Raw genomic sequence first — 22,974 nt, 5'->3', positions numbered from 1 at the left:
CTGCCCCCTCCTAAGACCCCCCCAACTGCCCCCCAGGACCCTACCCCCTACCTGTACCCTGACTGCCCAAAACTTTCTCCACTCCCCCCAAAAAGCCCCCCCCCCTGTTTCTTGACTGCCACCTCCAGAACCTTCCTGCCCCCTGGCCCCCTTACCCTGCTGCTCAGAACAGGGTGTTGGGCTCTGTGCGAGCCGGACACGTGGCTGAGCTCCCCAGCACAACAGAACCGGGTCCCTGGCCCTGCACAACAAAACCCGGTCCCTGGCCCGGACCGGGCTGCAGGGGAGAGCTGCCCTTGTATCAGCACAAAGTGCTCTTGCTCCCGTTTTGCTACGCTGCATGGCAGAAACCGCTCCCAGTTGCAAAAGGGGAGGGCTGCACTTTGTGCTGATACACTTGCTCAGAATGCAGGGCGGATCCGGCTCCTCTACAGCTGCTCCGGAGTCCAGCCCGGGACTTCCCTGCAGCCCTCCCAGCCGCTCGGTCTGCTCTGCCTGGGGGGGAAATCCCGGACATTGTGAGTGCTTTACAAATTCCCCCCGGACGCTATTTTTAGTACAAAAAGGAGGACATGTCCAGGTAAATCCGGACGAATGGTAACCCTACTTAACCTCCAGACCGCATGGTTCCCCCAACACCAGCCATCCCCACCCCTAACTTTCACTTTGCTGAGATGCTGAAATCTGCCAGGACAACATCGAATGTTGTTGCACCCTTGACATGGCTGGGGGCAGAGGAGGGGTTTTCCCTGGATCTACCCTGCCAGAGCCCTTGATTCGGAGCCAGCCCAAGTCTCTGCTGAGCCAACTTGGGTTTGTTTGTTTGTTTGTTTTCCGTTGACACGGTATTTCTCAGCAACTCCTGCCCAGCTGCAACGTACGTGCTGCGCTGTCACGTTGCCCTTCTCCCCTGCCTCGCCCGGGAGAGCAGCCCGTCCCGCTTCAATCCAGCGTCCGGGGTAGGTTCGCGCCGGAGAGATGCTGGAACTCGTTCATCCTTCGAATCTTCCACCTTGCAGAGAGCAACTTGGGCGCTAAGCGACCCTGGGTCTTATTCTGATCTCTGCTGCGCTGGGGGTGACTGGGTTGATCCTGAGAGCACAACTGGACTCCCTCTAGGGTTACCATACGTCCTCTTTTTCCCGGACATGTCCGGCTTTTCGGCAGTCAAACCCCCATCCGGGGGGAATTGCCAAAAAGCCGAACATGTCCGGGAAAATGGCGGCTCTGCTCCTCCCCGACTCTTCGGCTCTGTTTACGAGCCGGGCTGCCCGAGCGCTACCGGCTTCGGGCAGCCCCCGTGCCTCCGGACCCTGCGCCGCTGGAGGCCGGGAGGGGAAGTGCCCGGCTGGGGTCGCAGGGTCCGGAGGCATAGGGGCTGCCCAAAGCCCGAGCGCTACCAGCTTCACGGTTTGCTGGGCAGCCTCCAGACCCTGTGCCCCCGGCTGGGCGCTTCCCCTCCCGGGCTCCAGCTGCGCTGGGGAAGCGCCGGCTGGGGGCGCAGGGTCTGGGGGCTGCCCGGCAAACCCTGAAGCCGGTAGCGCTGGGGCAGCCCTTTCCCCCTGGCTGGGAGTGGGAGGGAGGAGGGGGCGGAGTTAGGACGGGGAAGGGGCGGAGTTGGGGCGGGGCTAGGGGGTGGGGAAATGGGCGGGGCCAGGGCCAGTGGAGGGTCCTCTTTTTTTATGAGATATGGTAACCCTAACTCCCTCCTTCGAGGTGCCCCCGATGTCCTGCCATGTCCTGCTTTGTCCAGGAAATGACTCCAATTCCCGACCCTCCCTTGCTGCCTGCCTCCCTCCCCCAGCACTTAGTCTGCGTGGTTCCAGGTCCTTCTCTGGTCCTCGTGGCCATACGATCAAAGCTCCTTGCAATGGTGAATGCGCTCTCCGTGCCCCCAGGAGATAGGCAGTGCTAGTATTCTCCCATTATGTACACAGGGAAACTGAGGCACAGAGGGAGTGATTTGGCCATAATCACACACTGTGTCGGTGGCAGCGCCAGGAACAGAACCCAGTCCAGCGTTCTAGCCACTAGGTCACAAAGTGCCTGGCCCGTCCTTCCGACCCGTCGCGCAGAACATGCTGCAGCAGGTACGGTCCCTGCCCCAGCTCGGCAGATAATGCAGCACTGAAGTATTTAGCTTCACAGCCCCCCTGAGAGGCAGGTACAGTGTTTACCCGTGGAGCGACTGAGGCGCACAAAGTGACTTGGTTAGGTTCCTCCAGCACTTGCCTGGCGGAGCTGGGGGTAGACCCAGGAGTCCTGTCTCCCAGTGCTGCACGGGAACCCCGAGTCTGTCCCCACCTCGCTGTCAGAGCCTTTGCTAGGGGGATGCAGCTGTTTGTATTGTCGGTTTCTCCCCCACACCCTCCCCCCCCTCGCAGCAAGAGCGAGGGAGGATCTGCACGCTGGCTCGGGAGGTGGGCAGGTGCTGGGGGGTTCTGTTTGCTTGCCATCAAAAGGGGAAGTGGAGCAGCCACTTCAGTGCCTCTCTCCTGACTGCTAAGCAGCGCAGCTTGTCCCCCAGCCTGCCAACTGGGGCTGCCTGCAGTGCTCAGCAGGAGCCCCAGAGGTGCCGGAGGAGCACGTCCAGCATGCAGGAGAGCAAAGCGGACAAGGCACCGGGAGACGGGCTCCGGGGCGGCACGTCTGCCCCCACTCCGGAGCCCAGGGTGTAAAGATGCCTGGCTAGTCTGTGCTATCTGCTTGGGCAGATGACGAGAGGAAGGAGGGTCTGTTTACAGCCACTGACTCACCATGTGCCCTGGAAGTCACTTAATTGCTCTGGGCCCTAGTTCCCCATCTGTACAATAGGGTTAATGGCTCTTCCTTCCTCCCACACACTGCCTTGTTTGTTTAGATGGCATGTTCTCGGGTAGGCATCCGCCCTCGCTGCGTATTTGTACAGCACCTAGCACCGTGGGGCAATCTTCTTGGCTGGGTGTCTAGGAGGTACAGTAATGCCAGGAATGGGCTATGAGCAGAGAAGCAGCCCCGCTGACGCTCAGAAAGGGGTCTTGCTCCTGGGGCTCCTATCAGACAGCCCTGATCTTCTTGCTGGGGGATGAATGGAGCTGGCAGCCATGAGGGGAGGGAGGAGCCTAATGTGGGGTTTGTCAGGCTGCTTGGGGTTTGCCCTCTTGGCTGCATGTGGCTAACAAGTCACAGGAGTGAAAACCTTGTGCGTCAGATGCAGGTCTAAGCGAGAGGATCTTTAGCATTTGCGCTTCTGTCTTTACATCAGCATTCCTAGCGTCGTCCCTGTTGTAGAGCGGGAAACTGAGGCACCAAGCAGGCAAGCGACTTGCCCAGAGCCGCCTGCCATGTTGGCAGCAGAACTGAGATTAGAACCCAGTTCCCCTATTCTTAGCTGCTAGATGAGCTTTCAGTAGCTAAAAATGACACTGGGGTAAAGTTTCTCACTTCTCCCTGTCCCGTGTGCTGGTGGTAGACTGGCTTTGTAGGAGATGGTGATGGTGGGGTATTGGTTTTAGGAGATGCTGAATGGCTCTGAACATTACAGATTGCCTTTGGGAGGGGACTCTTAGCTAACGCCCTGGTCACTTCCTGTCTCTCTCTCTCCTTAGTTTCCAATCATCCCCAGAGATGAAACATGCCCAGTAGGTCTCTTTCAGCCTTTGCATCCTTCCCCCAGCGCACCCTCAGATGGGGATGGAGGCTCTTTAGACGAGAATGCCGATCCCCGAACATGACACCCGCTCGCTGTCCGAGGACGTGGACACCTGGAGCGGGAGCTGTCAGGTCCAGGAGCAGGAGCCAGACTCGCACTAGCTCTGATTGGGCTGGCGCACTGGAAACGGAAGCGTGGCCGCAGCGGCGCAAAGGGCTCGCCGTTCCCCGTACGCTCCCGTCTGAGGCGCTGGGCACGTCCTCGCGCCACCTCTGCTCTGCGTCCGTTTTCAGCGCGCTAGCCCGCTCGGTGCTCGCCTGGGTGTGGCTCCGGGAGCCGGCGTCGGTACGTCCAGCTCGTAGTGCGGACGTCCCCGAAGACACAGCACTTGTTTTGTTTTGTTTTTTCACCCATCGTAACTTGCAAATATTTCTGATCCCTGGTCAATTTCAATGATCGACAAATGAACAAATCCGCTTTTCCATCCTTTCAAATCTCATTCTTCCACAGCCCAGTACAACCCTCCATTAGAAAATGTTCTTTGCTAGTGATTTCCTCCTACCTGTGCCCCTTGGCCCGCCCTCAGTGAAGAGCAATAGCAGCATTACTGTTATGTACTATGGCAGCATGTCGAAGTCCCAGTTGAGATCACGGGCCCATTGCGCTAGGAGCTGTGTATGCATCTAGTAAGAGACAGCTCCTGCCCTGAAGAGCTTACAGCATCAATGGAACAGACAGGGAGTGAGAGAAAAGAAGTAGTATCCCCATTTTACAGATGGGAAACTGAGGCACAGAGATTTAGGGGCATGCCCAAGGTCTCATAGTGAGTCTGATGTCCCAAGTGTCATGGCTGGGGCATGTGCAGTGAGGACTAGTGGGTGGAGCTGGAGTCTGGGGCCAGAGACCCGAGTCAGGAGCCAGAATCAGAAGCCAGGAACCCAGAGTCAAGAGTCAGAACTGGGCTTAGAAACCAGGGACCAGGAGCAAGGTGAAAGAACAGGATCTGTTGTAGCAGCCAGCTGGGGATCTGCGTAGGTGCGCGCATACTCTCCGCGTGTCCCCTCCAGGTTTAAGCAGTGCACCGGCACCGATCAGGCCCTTTGTGGGCAGCACATCCCATGAGGCTTGGGCCCATGAGGTTCACGGCCCGTCAGTCGCCGCTCTGCCAGAGCGGTCAGGTTGGAGCGTGGATGTGTCAGCGGCCCAGGCAGCTGCAGATCCAGCTTCTAGCCTGTGCATCCTCCCGCAGAGTCCCAGTTGTGTGCCTTAACCACAAAGGCCATTGTTCCTCCAAGGGATTCCTTTTTCCCAGGGCCAGCTCCAGGGTTTTTGCCGCCCCAAGCGGCGGGGGCGGGAAAAAAAAAAGCCGCGATTGCGATCGGCGGCAGCTCCACCGTGCCGCTTTCTTCTTCAGCGGCAATTCGGTGGCAGGTCCTTCCCTCTGAGAGGGACCGAATTGCCGCTGAAGAGCCCAACATGCCGCCCCTTCCCTTGGCCGCCCCAAGCACCTGCTTGCTGGGCTGGTGCCTGGAGCCGGCCCTGCTTCTTCATGACACCTATCACGTGCAATTTTTCTGGCATCCTTCGTCTGCAAGAGACGGTGGGAGTTGCAACCTATGATGTAGATGGTTTGCAATGTAGGTACATGCATGTAACCAGTTATTCTCTCTTCCCCGCCCCCGCCCCCACCCCTGCTTAATTAGTGCTTAGCTGGGTTAAGAGACCTGCAATTCTTCTTAATCCTCTCAGTCAGTCCCGGATCACTTCAACCACTTTCCGGTGAACTCCCTCTGATTGGGCTGCAGCTGGGAGGAACCCCTGCTTTGTTCCAGGTCTGTGAAATAAGACTCGGGGGGGGGGGGGGCACTCCTCCTTGGATGGCTGTGGATCCGTCCTCCACCCCCCCCCTCCAATACTCCCCCCACCAAATGCTTCTGTCATTCTCCGCACTGACACGGGGAGTCCCGTCTGTCCCCTTTCCGCCCCTCCCCTCCCAGCCTGTGAATTTCGGCTAGTCCTGGAAGGGGGCTTTGGAAACCCGTGTTTTCTCTCCCTTCCTGCATTCCTGCCTGCTGGTGCCTGCCGTCTGCCAGCCAGAGATAAGGAAGGGCTGATAATTGACTCATGTTCACGGTGGAGCCGGGGGGGAGACGGGGCCTCAAATACAACCCAGTGACTTGGGAGACTTGGCAGCCGCGGTCCTCATTAACTGAGCTCTTGAGGGTCCCTTTGAAGCATGATTCTGAGGAGAACCCATCCACCTGCCTCCTCCTGAGTCTTGCAAAGGCTCATCTCTGTCACCCCCACCCCCGGAACGGGCGCTGCCTTTATATTTAGCTCTGGAGAAGGGCCAATTCTGAACAATTGGACTTGTGTGTGTCAGGATTTATGGTTTGTTTGTGCAGACCAGTGACGTTCACGCCCTCTGGCTGGGCTGACCTGCTCTTTTCCCCTCTCTTGTCCTCCCCTCCAATGGTTGTTCTCAGACAGCAAGCTACCCCTTCCGTTCCCCTCAGCAAGACCAGGCTCCATCACCTGCCTCGCTCTCCACAGCCAGCTGTGGGCTTCATCTTTCATTCCCCCAGCACGGCCTCCCTTCTCAGCTGTGGCCAGAAGGGCTAATTGGCAGCAGAAAGGGAGGGGGTCCCGGTGGAAGTTCTGGCCAGCTCGGCACTGGGGGAGGTGGGTGGCAATATCTATCGAACTTCAGGCTTTTTGGCCCAAAACTCGGGCTTTCAGGAGGTTTCTCAGAACCCCAAATCTCAGCACGTTTAGCCACACTATGGTTATTGTTACCACAAATGCTATGGTTGGAGATGCAGCCATGATGGGGACACTGGACTGAACAGAGGGAATTGAGAGACTGGTCCTGCCAAGAAGAGAGGTCTTGACTAAACCTGGTTGGGGCGGAGGGAGGAATTTTGGCAGAAAATTTAGTTTTTCTTGGCAAAAATTTGAAATTTTAGCCAAAATCCAAAAGACCTTAAATTCTGAAGTGCTGCTGCAATACCTCATGGGAGTTGTAGTTTGGGTGACTCACACCCCTATTCTCATCCATGGGGTGGGCTCCCTAGGTGGACTACATCTCCTATGAAGCAACATGGTCTCTCCTCTTGGTCAGGGGAGGTCATGCATCATGGGAGCTGTAGTCTGACCAGAGAGCTCAGCCCATAGAGAAGAATGGGGGTGGGAGGTGAGGCAACATGTCCAAATACTTCAGGTTTCCACAGAAAGCGGACGCTTTTTCGCAAAAAATGGAAAATTCTTGACCAGTGCAAATCTTGAGCTACCCACTCTCCCATGTCTGTCGGGAGCATTTCAAAAGTCCTTTGCCCATCAAGGTTCTTTCTGATGCTCGAGTTGGACTATGGGGTTGGTAGGGGAGAGGAGAATCTTGGGGGGCTGTGATGGCTCATTGTAGACTGATGTGGCTGGAACCTGCTCTACACCAGATCCAAGCTGGCCTTGTCTGGCAGGGGCTGGTAAGCTCTTCCCGGCACCACCTTCTGCCCCAGCTCTTGGAAGTTCACTTTTCTCTAGGCAACGTTCACTTGGGATTGAGTTAATTTCCTAAAGGGAATTTGTGCGTTTGCCTCTGTGTGTCATGATCGGAAAGTTCCCCTGGCTGAGAAGGGCTCTCGCCCTGTCTGACTCCCCCGTTGCTGGGGAGGTGGATGGACAGACATGGCCGCCCTTTCCTTTCCTCCAGTTTACCGCCTCCCTCCGTGGCAATTATCGAGGGACTTCCCTTTAGCTGAGGAGAGCTGGGTGGGACTCCACCAATGCCTCTCTGAGAGAGGGCAATGGGCTTGGCTGTAGGATTGGGACTGGTTCTGCTTTCCCTTCTGGGGCAAGCACAGGTCTGCCTCTGTAGCACTCCAGTGCCTCCCCATTGCAGATCTAGAATCGTAGCAGATCAGGGTTGGAAGGGACCTCAGGAGGTCATCTAGTCCAACCCCCTGCTCAAAGCAGGCCCAATCCCCAGACAGATTTTTACCCCAGTTTCCTAAATGGCCCCTCAAGGATTAAACTCACAACGCTGGGTTTAGCAGGCCAATGCTCTAGAGGAGAACGCTCCTCTTGGGAATGAATGGAGTGAGCGGCCCCCATTTGCTACCCTGCTCAAGCACTTATTCCAACAAGCACTCTCTGAAATGCTAGTCAGACAGCAGGGTCAGCGTTACTGTCTGCTGGTGTTCGGTCTCTCCGTCAGACTGTTCTCATCTGCTTGAGTGCCTGTAGGGTGCAGCGAAAGACACATCCGGTTGAGTTAATTGACCTTGGGACAGTATGAGGGGTAGGGTGATGGCTCTCTTTTTTTAAGACCCAGCTGATGTGACCACTATATAAAAGTTGCCCTGAGGCAAGGGGAGCCATGGATAAATCACTAACTACTGTGGTGATAGACTAATTCACTTAAAAACCAGGCAAACCTCAGCTGATTCCACCCCCCCCCTGCCCCCCCCCTCGCCAATCTATTGCAAACCAAACTGTACACAGCTTTCCCCTTTGCCGCTCCTTATCTAAACCAATTGCAAGAATTTCTCATCCTCCCCCTCTTTTTTTTCTCCCTTGCAGGAATTTAGAAAATGTCCAAGCCGACAGGACGCCAGTTTTTATCCACGAGGTGCTTAGGTTGCTGGTGGCGTGTACAGCCAAGGTAAGCGCCGGCTTCCTAGCATGTGTGTTTGTGCCAGGCACGTGCCCCGTTACACGGGGCCTCTAGATAACCCCGCCTGTAGCAGTGGAAGTTGCACGCTGTGAGCATGGAAATGCTTATATCTGGGCTTGGCCTGTTGTTGAAATCAACCCGAAATCCATATATGGGCTCTTGATATTAAGAAGCCAGCAAAACGCAAGGGTTTCCCCTGGCCTGTGTTATACAGGAGATCAGACTAGATCTGTGGTCCCTTCTGCCTTCGAATCTGTGAACCTGGAATATACTGGCTCTTGGGCCATAGAGCTCTCTTCTAAGGCCTCATCCTGGATGAAGTGTCATACAGGGGCCTGTCATACAGGGGCCAGGACACTGACCTGTCATACAGGGGCCAGGACACTGAATCCCGCAAAGAACAGCCATGAAGTGACATGTTCCTATGCTGCGCACACGTTCTGCACTCAGTGAGTGAGTCTCATGCCAGCGCAGCAGGCCCAGACAAGGTCCCGTGTACCATGTAATGCCATAATGTGTGGCTCTGAGTGGGACCCCTATGCTAGGGCGAACTGTTAAATTATGGAGCTCACATTTTCATGACTTCTGGGGGACCGCCGTGACTCAAAAGAAATTCTGATGACTGGCCGGTTCACTTCCCCTCTCCAACACCCCTTACAGGTGACCCACCAAGATGAAACATATTGGACGTGTGCCTGATTTATTGTGTTTTGTGATGAACAAAGGCAGCTTGAAAATGATGCTCCCTGTTTAATGCTAGACACCCAGATCCTGTCTAGCATGCAAGACTAAGTGGAGAGCTGAACGGTGACCTCTTAAATGTAGGGAGGGAAAGTTGAGCTATTACGAGGGGCAGGGATTTTTTAATTAGGCTGCGTAGAACTTTTTTGGTGGCATTCGTTTAATGCCAATGACTAATCAACACTTTGGAAAAGGAAGCCTTTGTTAAAGACTCCACACCTTCAGCCCTTGTTAAAATCCACAGTAAGCATCCCCAAGACCTCCCAGAGGTCATCCAGATACACCAGGAATGATCTGACTTGACATTTGGGGGGATTTCAAAGGTAAATAACAACCAGGAAAAATAAAAAAAAAATAAAATAAAAATCAAACAAGCTTTTTCAGGCTGCGTTTGTCTATCAAAGGAGGCCAAAATGGTCAGTTGGGTTGTTAAAAACATCCTTTGTGGTCATTGGCCACATTGCAACTGCTGCTTAGTAGAACACACCCAGTCATTTGGCTGTCTTCCCCCTCTGCCTTTTTTGTTCATCTCCATGTTGTGCCCCATCATATGTTAAGATTGTGAGATCTTCAGGGTGGGGACTGTCTCTTTAGTGTGTGTGTGTACAGCACCTGGCGCAGAAAGGCCCTCTGATCCCAGCCCATGTCCTCTGGAGGGAGGTAGTAATAATAAAGGTCACCTTCAAGAGCAGCTGCGACAGACTCAAACACACCCTCTTCCACTTCCTCTGAAGGAGCTTATGATCAAATGAGTGAAATTAGCCTGAATAATAATACAGCATTTCAATAGCACTTCACATCTTCAAGGCACTTTTTCAGCAGCACGACTGAATGTTAAAGATTATTTAGTGGGGGGTGGACGAAGATTTTTTTTTTTTTTTATGCTGCAAATTAACCCGGTTTCTTCTATCCTTGCAGCTAAAGAACACCCCGGAGCAGTGTGCCCCCAGCAGGTCTCAGCTAGAGACCGTAACCGTCTATGCATTGCACCTCTACGAATGCCTCTTCGACCCCTACCAGACGTGGAGGCGGCAGCTGAGCGGGTGAGTGGGTGTGGAGCAGCGTCCTGTGTGGACGGTCTCGCTGTGCTGTGGTCTAGGCAGATTGTCACAGCTCGGCTGGCCTGCGGGGTTGGATTCGATGATGAGCCATAATCCATTGCATAAAACCCATCGGTGTGGGGTCGGAGAGTGGGGTCTCGAGACACGTCACTCCCCGTTTCAAACATGCAGCATGACACACGGGCATCGAATGACTCGGCGCTGCACCACTCGGATGCCTGGGCCGAGTAATTTCAACGCCCCCGTCTCCGGCTTGCTCCCTGTTAGCTGCTCCCTGCCTGGAATCCTGTCTCACTTCCCCTGCGTTTCCTGTGTTTCTAGGGAAATCGTCAGCATGAAAGAGAAAAGCAAATACAAGTTTGCACCAGCTGCTTTGCCTCTAGAGTTCAGCACTTTCTTCCAAGGTAAATGCCAAACAACCAACTCCTCCCTCCTCCAGCTCTGGTTGGAGGTTCGTCTGTCTCCAGTGCTGTTATCTCTCTGTTCAGGAGCCCTCCTCCTTCCCTCCCCATGCTGGACTAAAATGTCACCCTAACCTTTCCAGGCCTTTGCAGGCAGTTGTTGTTATCGTCTTTAATGACCCTTGATTTCCTCCTCCCTGGCACTGGGGGCTCTCTGGTGTTGAAAAGAGCAGTGTGTGCACCCAAAAAGCACGCTTGCGCTTCCCAGATTTCCTCCCTACAGGCGGGACCCCAGCACTGCCAGATGGCAGCTGTGAGCCGGCAGTACATGTTGAGAAAGTGTATTTGCATATTACCCAGAACCCCATTCTGTGTCTCATGTCCCTGTATCCCAGAGGAGTGGGGACTGAGTGCGTTGTTTCAAATGGGGATGGGGAGCGAATGTAGTTTTGGCGAAAGGTCCCGGTTTATCAACCTTGGAAACTGGACCTCCTGTTTCTCCACGTAGCAGTGTGCCTACTGCTTAATTTGAAGGACCCGCTCCTTGGGCTTCTGAGAGGAGTTGACTCTCCAGACCCATTCAGTCTGGGCCCTCTCTGCTGAGGCTGTCTGCAAATGGGCAGGGGGTTCGTAATGTGGACACCCGTCCATTGGGACGCTGAGCGAGTTTCACCCAGTAGCATTGGCCTGGTCACGTGTGCCAGTGTATAAAACTCTCCTGCGAGCCATTGAATGGCTGGGTTTTGTTCTCATTTTGCTTGGACATCAGGAAGGCTTTCTGGGGGCTTTCCTAGCTACCGAAGCCACCTTCCATCCCTTCCGGGCCCATTCTCTGTGGGCTTGCAAGGGGAATTCCACACGGTGGTTGGAGTTCCCTTTGCTCCTTGCTTTCTTCTGGCTCTTGGCCAGATGTGCCGTGTGCCTCTGGCTGAGCCTGGGAACACCTTTACCCCGCATCCCTGGGGTGGTAAATAGCCTCGTGTCAGTTTCTAGGCAAGGTTCCCCCAACTAGCAAAGGAAATTCCTTCGTTGCCGGAGCTGAGCCCTCGCTGTCTTGGACTCTGAGCCTGACCACGTTGACCCTCTCGGCTCATTGATTCGTTAACTTCTGTAACAAACTTCCTAAGGAACGTTGTACAGTAAAGGGGCGGGGGATATTCCTGTGTGGAACCAAGAGCTCAGAGGCCGGGGAAAGGCCTGGAGTTTGGGAGCCATCTGGGGGCTTTCACTGGCAGTGCTGAGACGCACCACAACGGGGGAGGCTTTGGAAGTTCTGTAAGGGGGACTAGATGGAACGTCCTGGCTGTTTGCGCAAGGAAGGGTGGGCTTGCGGCTGAAGCGCCGGTCTGGGACTTGGAGCTCTGCACGATCACCCTTAGCCCTTCCATGTCACCCCATCTGTAAAATGGGGGGGGGGGGGAACATCCTGTTCCTCCTGCCCTTTGTCTCTCTTGTCCATGTAGGTTGCAGGTTCTGTGGGGCAGAGACTGTCTTCCTGTGTCCAGGACGATGGGGCCCTGATCTCAGCTGGTGCTGCTAAGAGCTCATTCATTTCAGCCTCCCTCCAGGAGAGGACAATGGCAGCGAAGAGAGAGGGAGGGGGAATGCTACAAATTGGGGCAGCAGCGTGGGTGGCCCCCCAGTTCCCTTCCAGCCTCCTGGTGGGAGCCTGCACCGATCGGATGGGCCAGGAGCTGGGCATGGGGGATGGCTCGGCGGCTAGCATCGGTACACCCCGTGCAGTCTCCTCACCGTTGTGTGTTTGCTATCTGGGGCCAACCAGGCTCAACCTCATCTTGGTGCCATCCAAGCGCCAAGTGATGATGGAGACTCCGGGAAGTGTGACTGAGCACGCCCAGCCGGTCTCGTTGGGCTCTCCACCGAGAGCTAGGGCTACCAGAAATAACCAGCGCTAGCAGCAGCCCGATAACATGTTTCACAGGGAAACGGGCTTGTCCTGCCTCTCAGAGTGGCACGGTCCTCCCAGCCACTCCTTCCCAGCTACGTCGTCCCCGAGGAGCAAGTGGAGGAGGAGGAGGGGGGGTGTCCGTGCTGCTGCTCCATCCCGTTACCATGTCCCTCCGCGTGCTGATGGCATCTAAAGAGGAAGAGTCTTGATTGAATGGGGCGGAGCTGTTTCAGAAAGCTGGGCGTGTGGCTCTCTTGCAAGGAGCTGCAGCCTATGGACCTCTGGACTTGACCCCGTTCACTTCACAAATGAACCTTTCCTTCCTTTGTATTGGAGATGAAAAGCCCAATGCGATCTGACTGGAAGGGGGAGAAATAGCCGGTTGCTTGCCGTGCTGTAGAAATACGCTTTGGACATTTTCTTTACTTTTTGAAAGCCCCATCCCCCACCCCAGCTTGGTGATTTTTTTTACATTAGAAACTCAGGTCTTGGCTAACCTGCTGTTCTTGGAGGACTTTGTGGCTGGCTGGAGTGAAACCCCACAGGGAAAGGGGATTATTTCTGTTCACTCTTAAACTTTATTTTGTGCTTGCTTTACTCAAACACTGAGAGAAACAGACCCTTTATGAACCATTCCAGCATCTTCAGTTAAGTGCTGGTTCTCCCCCTCCCCCCCCAAAGTTCTTGTTTGTTTTAGAAATGGCAAATCTCATTTTCCCTATTCTTGGTGGAAGTCTTGTTGGAGGACCAGGGAGCTTTCATCGAAGGAGGGGTTTTTTGTTGTTGTTTTTTTATTGAGAGCTTTTCTCCCAACTGTTTCTCGGGCATTGCAGTTAAATCGGCATTACACAAAATAAACAGTTTTAGCCAATCTGACTTCAAGCTTTGTAGGTTTTGCTTCCCAGATGGCACAACCTCTTTCATTGTCCTGTACTTGGAAATCTTCCAAGAACAAGCCCTGAATTTCTAATGGAAAACATCATTTTTGAAAATACCCCTCCAGGCTTTTCCACAACACTATAAAGAAGGAAGAAAGTCTGCAAACACAATTCTCTCCCCATTTACAAGTTACTTTTTAACTAGGGTGTGGGAGGGTTGGGTTTCATGAAATCGCCCCACCACCACCACCTCCATTTCAACATAGCCCCTCATTTTCTAAGATTAACTTGAATTCACCAATAACTTCCTGACTAACTGGAGGCCTGTACTGTCGGAGGAAATAGAGCGGGGGTGGGGTTACAGGAAAACCCTGGATTCAGGCACCCCGAAACTGCAGGGATATGTGAAATCCAAAATCTATATCCAGGCTCAGATTTGAACAAGTCCTGTGCTTTATGGATGAGCTGAGTTGAAGCCCTGTATTTTATTATGGCGAATAAGCTACACAGGGCAACTCCTTGCATTGGGAGACTTTAGATTGGATCTTGTATTAAACACTTTGGACCGTATGAACGTGTGGGTTACTTACACACATGTTGGAAGTGACCAGTAGAACGCCTGAGCACGGTGAGTATCTGATTAGGTAACAAATGGTACTTGGATGTCTAGTGCAGGGGTAACCTCCCAGGGTTCAGAGTTTGGCCTGGTTCAGGATTAGCAATATCTATACAGGGCACAAGTAAGGATGGGGTCCCTGGCCTGGGGTGCTTAGTCTGAATTTGACCACACGTGTATGAGAGGACTGAGCGGCGGGGGCAGAAATCAAAGCCAGGATGTTAGCGCTGCTTTTAGAAGAGGCAGCCATTCCCATGGGGGCGGAGCCTGTTGGAGTGGATTGATTGCACGTTACTTGTTGGCTACTCGGGTTTTTAATATTCTCTGTTGCTAGCTGGGAATTTATCCTCACTGGCGCTCTTTCCTTTGCATGCTAATGGGTTTGCTCTGTGCACCAGCAAGCGCTCCCCTGTGCAACAGGGAGGCCGTAGACTCCAGATGTTTCAGCGTAGGACTGGATGCCCCTAATGCTTTATTTACCATTTTCCATTGATCACACGGCACTTGAGTGGTGGATACTTCTAGAGCAGGAACAGTAGACTTCCTTTTTCCTCCGGTATCTCAGCCTCTCCGCGCCAGGAGCTCCTGCCAGGCGCCTGATGCCAGGTTGGTGTGTCTTAGACAGGAGGGTGCCTCACTGGATGGACCCTTCTGAAGGCCACACACGCACACACGCACACACACACGCACACACTTAATTTTACACACCTAAGTTAGTGCCTCTGAGCTACGAGGCTGCAGGGTTGTGACTGGAGAACTTGCATCTGACTGCTGCGGGGAAGCTAATCGGTAGCCCCTTTCTAGTCATGACAGGGCAGAAAAAGCCCCTAAAACTACGCAGGAAGTTTTTTTCTCTGACCACATGGTGTAAATCCCCTTGCCCAGTTATTTTTAGGAGGAAAAACGCCCTTTGCATCTGGGCTGATTTCTCCCGGTGCCTGTTGGGAGCGACGGCCGTAAGCACTGCGCACCTGCAAGGTTGGGGCCCTTTGCGGCACTGTTAAAATCCCACCCTGTCCCACAAAGAATCGGGGGGTACCAGAGAAACCTCCCCTGAGCCCCACGTCCAGCAGCCCTACTAGATAATGAGCTGTCAGGCACACGCACATGAGTCTTCTCATGGCATTAATTGGCAGAATTTCCTCTGGGGAAAACCCGCTTCTGGGCAGTGAAGCCTCGTGGGGTTTTCGGTGGCTGGTGTTTGTATCAATGCAGGTAGCTGAGCTTCTGACCATGTGCCTGCTGGTATCTTCTCCAATCTGTCTCTTGTTTCCTTCTCTTTTCTGTAGCACCCTCCCTTCTGCTGCCAACCCACACACCCGACTCACAACCTCGCTCCTCTCATCCTCGCTCTTCCCCTTCTCGGTGCCCATCCTGCTGCTTGCCTGGGGTGCCGACCGGGGAGCCGGGTTCTCGTCCCAGATTGCTGTGTGGTGCTGCGGGAGTCTCCATGTACCTCGGCTTTCTCGGCTGTAAAACAGGGCGAATGCTCGTGAGCCTCCCTTTGTAAAGGGCTTTGAGATCTACAATGAAAAATGCTGAGATCTCAGGTACGCTCCTTGCTGCCCTTAAAAGGAAACGGTCAGCTCAGACTTGGCCCCGGGCGTAGGTCTTGTAGAAGCAGCGTTGAATCATAGACCCACAGGGACCGGAAGGGTCATCTAGTCTAACCCCCTGCCAAGATGCAGGACTTGTGTCTAAACCAGCCGAGAGACATGCCTCTCCAGCCTCTAAATAAACCCCAGCATGATGTGCTTGGAAATCCTCTGAACAATGGAGCTAGAGAAGGCCAAAGCTTGGCATTACAAACCTACGGCCAGGGCTGCCTAGACTGAGGCAGTCTAGTCTGATCTACTCCTAACCCAGGCCAGAGAACATCTCCCCCAAGGATTCCTGCACCGTGCCCTGGCCCCAAACCCTGTAATAGTACTACGCTAAGCGGTACGGTGCCTGGACAGCACTGCAGTCTCCTGTAAGTGAAACAGCAATCCAAGCTGGATGCCCCGTTACCAGCTCCCTGAACCATGCGTGTGGCATGCAGAGATGCTAGTGCCACAGAAGATGATCAATGCTGAAGGTCAAGAGGTGTTTCCATGAGGGTTTTTTTTAAAACTTCCATTGAGAAGGGCTTTGTTTAAGAAAACACCCATCTAAACCCCATCCCTGTCTTTCCTGCCCAAATAAGTTTGCTTTGGAGGTAGCACATGACACCCGGAATGTGAAACTGACTAGCAACAGAAGTGAAACGTCCCTTTGCCTCTGAAATGAAGAGAGTAAACCGTGTAAAGTCACTGTTCTTGCCTTCTGACCTACCCAGGATGGTGGTGCTTGTAACCCAGGTGAGTGAGTGTTTCTAGCCAGACGCTGGTCCTCCTAGCTCAAGCCAGCAGGAAGTTGTCAAGGGAAGATGTGAGGAATGATTAAGCGACTTAGAGAAAGAAGCTGCAGATTCAGAAAAAGGGGTGACTCACAGGAGGCGTCTTTCCTGCTCTCGAATCTCGGTGCATTGCGTCTGTGTTGGTTGGACGGCTTTTAATCCATCTGTTATGCTGTTTCTCCTTTCTCCCTCGGGTTGGCGTTGTTTTCCCCAGTGAGGTGTGGAACGCGCTCTCTGCAAAGCCTCGTGCGATGGTCTGCACAAACGTCGCTGTGCAAAGGTCGTGTGATGTGTCTTTGGTCTTTTGTATTTTGTGTGTGTGGAGCATTCCGCGTAATGGGCCTCGGATCCTGGGTGGGCAGTATGGTAACTCAAACAGGAATGATAAAGCGACCAATATTGACTACATGCGCTTACCATGCTCGGTATACCTCATAACCCTGAGCCCCCCAGCACGGTTAAGTGACTTGCCCAAGGGCACATAGGGGAGTCTGTGGCAGAGCTGGGAATTGAATTTGCCTCTCGAGTCCCCCTCCAGTGCCTGAGCCACAAGGCCTCTGATGCTACCACTAAGGGGGAAACTATTGGCAAAGGAATAGGAACTATTGGCAAGCAGTGTACATGTACCTGGCTCTTGGTCTTGCCTTTCTGCGTAGCGGCCCTATCGTGGAGGAGAGGGGAGATGAGTTGTGAGCTAACAGCCCGTCAGCTTTGTGTCCCGCAAGGAGAGCGTTGAAATGTGGAGTCCTGTGGAGCAAGTTTGCACCGACCTGGCCTGCTCCGGGCCTGCTGGGACTTGGAGCAGTTTCGTGGTCCCTGGGAGAGGCCGGGCTGGGGACTGGCCATGCTCCAAGGATTAGAGACCGGGGTCGCGTGCCATTGGTCTGGTCACCCTCCTCCCCCAGCAGTCGCCGTGCCCCTCGCTAGGAGGGAAATGCTGCGCTCACCTCCCGGCCCGCGCTCGACACGTGAATGTCGTGCTAGCCCAAGGCACCGATGCAGGGCAGGCTTCTCCGCACGCTGACTCAGCCTGACCTGGGGGGTTGGTGGGGAGAAAGTTCCTGGCTTCTCTACTGGGTCTGCCAACAAGGGGGAACTGATGGAGGTGGCAGCATAAGTGCTGGAGACCCCGTGGCCTGAGAGGTGACTGTTTGGGGGCAGCGGGACCCCCTTAGGGGAGCCCAGGTTGGGAATGGAACCAGGTGTGGGCAGAGCCAAACTAGAGGAGGAGAACATTCCCCTCTCCCCCTGCCGCGAGGGTTCCCTGCACTGGCTTCACACGACGGCCTGCTTGCAGGCGTTCCAGGGCGCTGGCTGAGCAGTCCCTGACCAGTCCGCCGTTAGCAGCCCTTGGCGTGAGCGCTGAGGGGCCCAGTAGCGTTTCGCTCGTCTGTTTATATCCTCCCGGGGTCTTTCCTGTAGGAAACTGGGTTTTGGCTTCCTGGATGCTTCCTCTAGGTGAGATGCTGCCTCCCAGAGTAACTGCACCGCGAGCTCTCTCCCAGCCAGAGGAAGTGGGGCTGCCGCACCCAGCCGGAGCGCTTTTCATCTTCAAAGCGCTTCCCGAGCGCCCGTCACGTTCTGTTTGATCCGCACGCTCTGGGCTGGGGTTGACACCGGGAGGGTTTCGCTGTTGGGCAGAATGAGAGAATTCCCCACCCCTCTATCCCCCGACATCCCTATCACAGCGGGACCGAGGGAGCGTTCCCACCCTACAGCGGTACAGCTCTGATCTAGGAAGGGCGTTAGCTAATGCAGCCACTCTCCCTCCCTGCACGGGGCGGGCTCCCTCCCGTAAGCTCGCTGGGGTCCATTTTAAATAAGAGCGTGTTTGCCCTTCGGTAACATCTTCCAGCCAAGGAGCAGGAGGTGAGCTTTCCAAATAGTGAGTGAAGAGCTGGGGGTGGAGGGGCAGCTGTGTCAGCCTCCTCTTACAGATGGGGAAACTGAGGCCCAGAAAAATTCTAGACCAAGGCCACATGGTGAGTTAGTGGCAAAACTGGAAGTGGGACTCAAATCCTTGGTCTCCCAAGCGGCACTACCGCCCCATCCTAACTGGCATGACTTACTCCACCTCTGGAGACAGGGCGGCGACCTGAGTGTGCCCTAAGTTACTATTTATAATGTGTAGTGTGGTAACGCCTAGAGGGGCAACCCAAATGAAGGCTGCGTGTGCTAGGCGCTGTACATACACCCAGTGAGAGCCAGTCCCTCTCCCACCGAGCTCACAGTCTAAATAGACCCAGCAGAGAAAGGAAGCCGTGTCATCCTGGCTTTACTGGTGGGGAAACTGAGGCACCAAGTGACAAAGATTCTGATACAGATCCCCGGGAAGTCTTTCCATTGATTTCAGCAGGCATCGAGTCAGGCCTGACGTGCCCAAGGCCACACGCAGCGCCTGTGGCAGGTCTGAGTCCCAGCCCGGCACTGTACCCATAAGGCCAGCCTTCCTCGCTCACGGTGAAGAAAATGTAACCAAGAGAGGCCCCTTCTTCCTCCGATCCCCAGTGGTTGGCAGCCTGGGTAAGGGCTCTGGCTGTGCCACAAGTGGAGGGGAAAATCCCCGTGTTCGCTCGTAATGGCCATATACCATTAGATCATCTGCTGCACGTCCTAGAGCAGCCCCTGCTGACTGTACGCTGGGAGATCTCTCCCCATCCAGGGCATCTCACCAGCAGTCGTGCCCCCAGAGCCCCGTGCTCACACCCCACTGATGCCCAACCTGCTACTCCCCCTGCCTTTGCTCAGCGGTAACCCAGGTTCTCCATGTGCCCCGGAAGTGGGAGTTTGGGGTCGAGCTAAATCCACCCCCCTCCAGAGACTGGTGCTCAGTCTCCGGCTGACCGGCTAAACCGCTCTCCCCGCTTGCCCTTTGCAGGGAGCTTCCAGGACGAGGGGCAGCTTCCCGAAGCGCTCCAGCTGCGACTCATCCACCTCTTGGGAGCCATTATCTCTGGAGCCAAGGTAACTCGTCCCTAGCCGCTGCGGGGTCCCCTCCTTCCTGAAAGCCAAGCTCCACCCCTGGGGAGGGAGAGGTGGGGGGGGGGAGCGGGCCTGGCATGTCTGATGACCAAGGATGCGGGATTCCACACCCCTTTCCGGAGATCTTTAAGGACGGGGGGGCCGAACACCTGTCGGGGATGGTGTAGCTTTTCATGGACCTTCCTCAGGGTGGGGAGGCTGGACTAGGCGACTTCTCGAGGTCCCTTCCAGCCCCACATTTCTAGGACATAAAAGCAAACTGCTTGGATCCCCTCTGCATTTGCCGCCTGTTGTATGCTCACTCCCACTTGCCGCCCCGCAGCTAGTGGGATGTCCTTGGAGAGCAGGGGAGGCGTAATGTGGAGCTGGCTGCATTCGGCTGGCCTGACAGCCCCAACGGAGCCAGCACTGCCTTTAAATGTCCCTTGTGTTGGTTTAGGGGGAAAATACTGGTATTGCAGCAGCGCTTACGGGCCCCAGCAAGATCGGGGCCCGTTGTGCCAGGTGCTGCACGAATGTCTAGAGAGGCCCTGCCCGGAGGAGGTCACAGGTCAACCAGCAAGGCGGAGGGAGGATGTTATCCTCGTTTTACAGGAGCAGGGCTCAGGCCCTGGGAGTCTGACACATGGATACTTGAGCCACACCGCCTCCAGGTGGCTAACGGCACTAGACTGGGAATCAGGAGACCTGGGTTGTGCTCCCAGCCCTGCCCCATACCTGCGGGTGACCTTGGGCCCGTCACGGTCTCTCACCGTGCCTCAGTTTCCCTGCCCATAAAATGGGGATAATGATACCGATCCTCCTGGGTGATCTAGGGATGAAAAAGGCAATATGTCATGTCCACACCCTTGCCCCTCTCAGGCATTCGGAATCCTGCCTCTGCCGAGAGTAGGGCTGAAAACAAGCGTTCCCGGTGTCTGGCCTCGCGTCGCCCTGCGAGGCCCCATGGAATCTCTCGTCCCATCGGCCACATCTTTATTACTGGTGGGGAGGGTGATGCGGGAAGAGATGAGAGCACTGCTTGGATTTGGGTCCTGGGAGGAGCCTATGGCAGCTCCTGGTGCTTTAGGTATACAGGAGGGGGGGATTGTGGGGCACAGGCTGTCTGAGACAGATTCGCAATGGGTGCACTTCAGATATTGCAGGTACCGACTTTCCTTCTTCCTATCGTCGTCCTCTTCGCTCCTTTTCTTCCCCATCCTCCGTCTGCTTTCCTCCCTGTAAGTTGCAGCCAGTAGAGGGCGACGTGATCTCATGGCTTTTTTAGCCTGACTGCGTTACTGCCCTCTACTGGACAGCATTTGCAGGACAGACCCAAGCCTTGAGCATTAGACGCTCTTGCGGGAAGCTAGATTGCGCTAGCAGAAGGGGAGTCTCTGACACCTGCTGAGGCCCAGCTTCCCAGCCCCTTGTGCGTGAAATCGCGTCGCACGTGAGCATGCCGAGCGCGGTGCACGTGTGTTTCTGCACAATGCCCAGCGCGCTGGCGCGATTCCCGCCCTGGGTCTGAGAATCCTGGGGCGCCAGCTAACGGGGCTGCTTTGTTTCAACAGCAAAATGCCCTGCAGGTGATCACGCCGGCCTCTGTTGAGGTCCTCATGCTGGTGCTCAGGCGGTGGTGCTCCCCCCGGAACGGAGACACCAAGGACCCCAAACTGCTGCAGCTGACCTTGAAGAGCCTGGTGGGAATGATTCACATCCTGCACGCCAGCAACCCGGGCCAGCGCAAGGTGGAGATCAGGACCATCTTGGACAGCTACTTCAAGGTCCTCAACTCCGACCAGCCCATGGCCTCTCTGGAAGGCCCACCGGCCGCTCGCTGGGAGGAGGGCATGATTGCTCTCAGGGTGAACATGCTGGGTAGGTCGCTCTGGGAGGAGCTGGGCCTGGAGTTCCCGGGGTGCGGGGGGGACAGGGCTCTGGGGCGGTGAGCTTTTCCTGCACAAGATGGGTATGGTTCCCTAGCCGTGCACAACGCTGATGGGGTAGTGGAATGAGATGAGGCTGTCCCTGGGGTTAGTCCCATAGTCCCTAGCAAAGCAATGCAAGCTGCTCCGCATCCCAGGGCACCAGGGCAATGTGGCTCGGCCGCTGCTGGGAGTGCTAGTGAAGACTGGGCATGGCTGTCCACCCGGTTTTAACCACCCTGGCTAGCCCTGCCTAAGGGAGGGCTCAACCGCGTGTCGTCTCGTCTTCACCTGCTGTTACCCTGGGTTCAGCACCAGCTCATATGCCCCTGGTGCTGACCGAGGCTACCCCGCCTCACGTCGGCAAGGCCTGGCCGTTCATCTGGCATGAAATCGGCATCCTCTTTGAGTGGCTGCCTCTCTCCATTGGGCGCCTCTCTGGGAGGGGAGGACGATCTCTGTACCCTGCTAGAAATTAGGCACTGGCCGCTTTCCAAATTCCCTCTTGTCCCCCCAGGAGCTCTGGGGGTGGGTCACGTGCGGCTTGCTAACCCAGCTATTGGCGGTCCCAGCCTCCCGGGTTCACTTGCATGGCCCTCGGGCTTTTTCTGCTCCTCTCCCCACGACTCTGCCACGGAGTGAGGTTCAGCCGCTGCTCCCCTCTCGGCTTGTGTTGATGGATGACTCTCTTCCTCTCGCCTTCAGATGCAATTCCAGAAATGCTGAATTGTGGCGACCGGCCAGTCCTGCAAGCCATGTTCCTCAGCAACAACTGCTTCGAACACATCATCCGGCTGATCCAGAACAGCAAGGTACGCTCCCCGGCTCTCTGAGGTCACAGGCGGCGTGGGAGGGACCTCTCTGAGTTTCCTTCTCCTTGGAAAAACCTGAATCGGGTCCTTCAGCTTCAGGGCTGGTCTCAGCAAGGAGACTTGTTCTCATCCTATTGGGATCCAGGAAGTGGGCAGGCAAAGCCTAAGGGGGGGTCTACAGGACCTGGAGACCAAAAAATTACAGGGGACAACTAATAAAAGAACAGGGAGACAGGAGTGCGGTCAAAGGGTCAAGCGAAGTGAACCAGACGGGGACACTGAGCAGAGAACACCGGACAGCGCCCACTGCTCCTCGGAGGCGTCAAGGGAGCCAGTGGACACCGCCCAGAGGAACTCTGCCCGGATATGTGAATGGATGGAGGATCGGAAATAGGCCTCAGTCGCAGGAGACTCCATCGGCCAACCTCCTCACCCTGGTTTTATAGATGGCCGCTTTCGCCAGGGCCAGGAGGAGGTTGACCAGGAGGTCCCGTGACTTTGTGGGGCGACGGATAGGGAGTGCGTAAATAAAAAGGTGAGGGGAAAAGTGCACCCAAAATTTTAACATAATATCCGTGAGGAGCCGGAATCGGGGCTGCAGCCTGGCGCACTCTAGGTAAACATGCGCCAGGGTTTCCCTCGCGCCGCAGAAGGGGCAGGTAGAAGTAACTGAATGAGCTAGGTGCTCTGCGGGAACTTGAGCTGTTGACTTTGGGTTGCTCTCTTCCCTCAGACGCCATTAACCGTCTCTTGAGTCACACCCCCCACCCCCACACCCTAAAGATCGGGGGTCTGTCATGCTGCAGTACAAAAGATCACCCAGCTAACGACGAGGAAGCTGAGAGGCCGGTGTTCTGGGTTGTGTGCCCTCTCCGAGAGGAGTCTGTAATTCCTGTGCTACACATCCGCCCGGACCCACACTGCATGCATGTTGTAGCCTCAGCTTCACCCTAGATCTGCGGTTTGTCATTCGGCTTGCATGCTGTG

At 55.2% G+C, this 22,974-nt stretch overlaps 1 protein-coding gene across 1 annotated transcript in view; it reads left to right on the top strand.

The window, feature by feature from the left end:
• NBEAL2 (neurobeachin like 2) overlaps window positions 1-22,974 on the top strand; it is a 181,140-nt gene that overhangs the window by 89,104 nt on the left and 69,062 nt on the right. The window contains 6 exon segments of the mRNA XM_065582541.1: window positions 8,210-8,291; window positions 9,963-10,087; window positions 10,427-10,509; window positions 19,165-19,250; window positions 20,822-21,128; window positions 21,881-21,987. Coding sequence (XP_065438613.1) covers window positions 8,210-8,291; window positions 9,963-10,087; window positions 10,427-10,509; window positions 19,165-19,250; window positions 20,822-21,128; window positions 21,881-21,987 — 790 coding nt within the window.

This window comes from Chrysemys picta, chromosome 2, assembly GCF_011386835.1.
Source record: "Chrysemys picta bellii isolate R12L10 chromosome 2, ASM1138683v2, whole genome shotgun sequence".
In the NCBI taxonomy this organism is placed as follows: Eukaryota; Metazoa; Chordata; order Testudines; family Emydidae; genus Chrysemys; species Chrysemys picta.
Note: the sequence above shows the minus strand (reverse complement) of the source record. Positions and strands in the feature narration are given on the sequence as shown.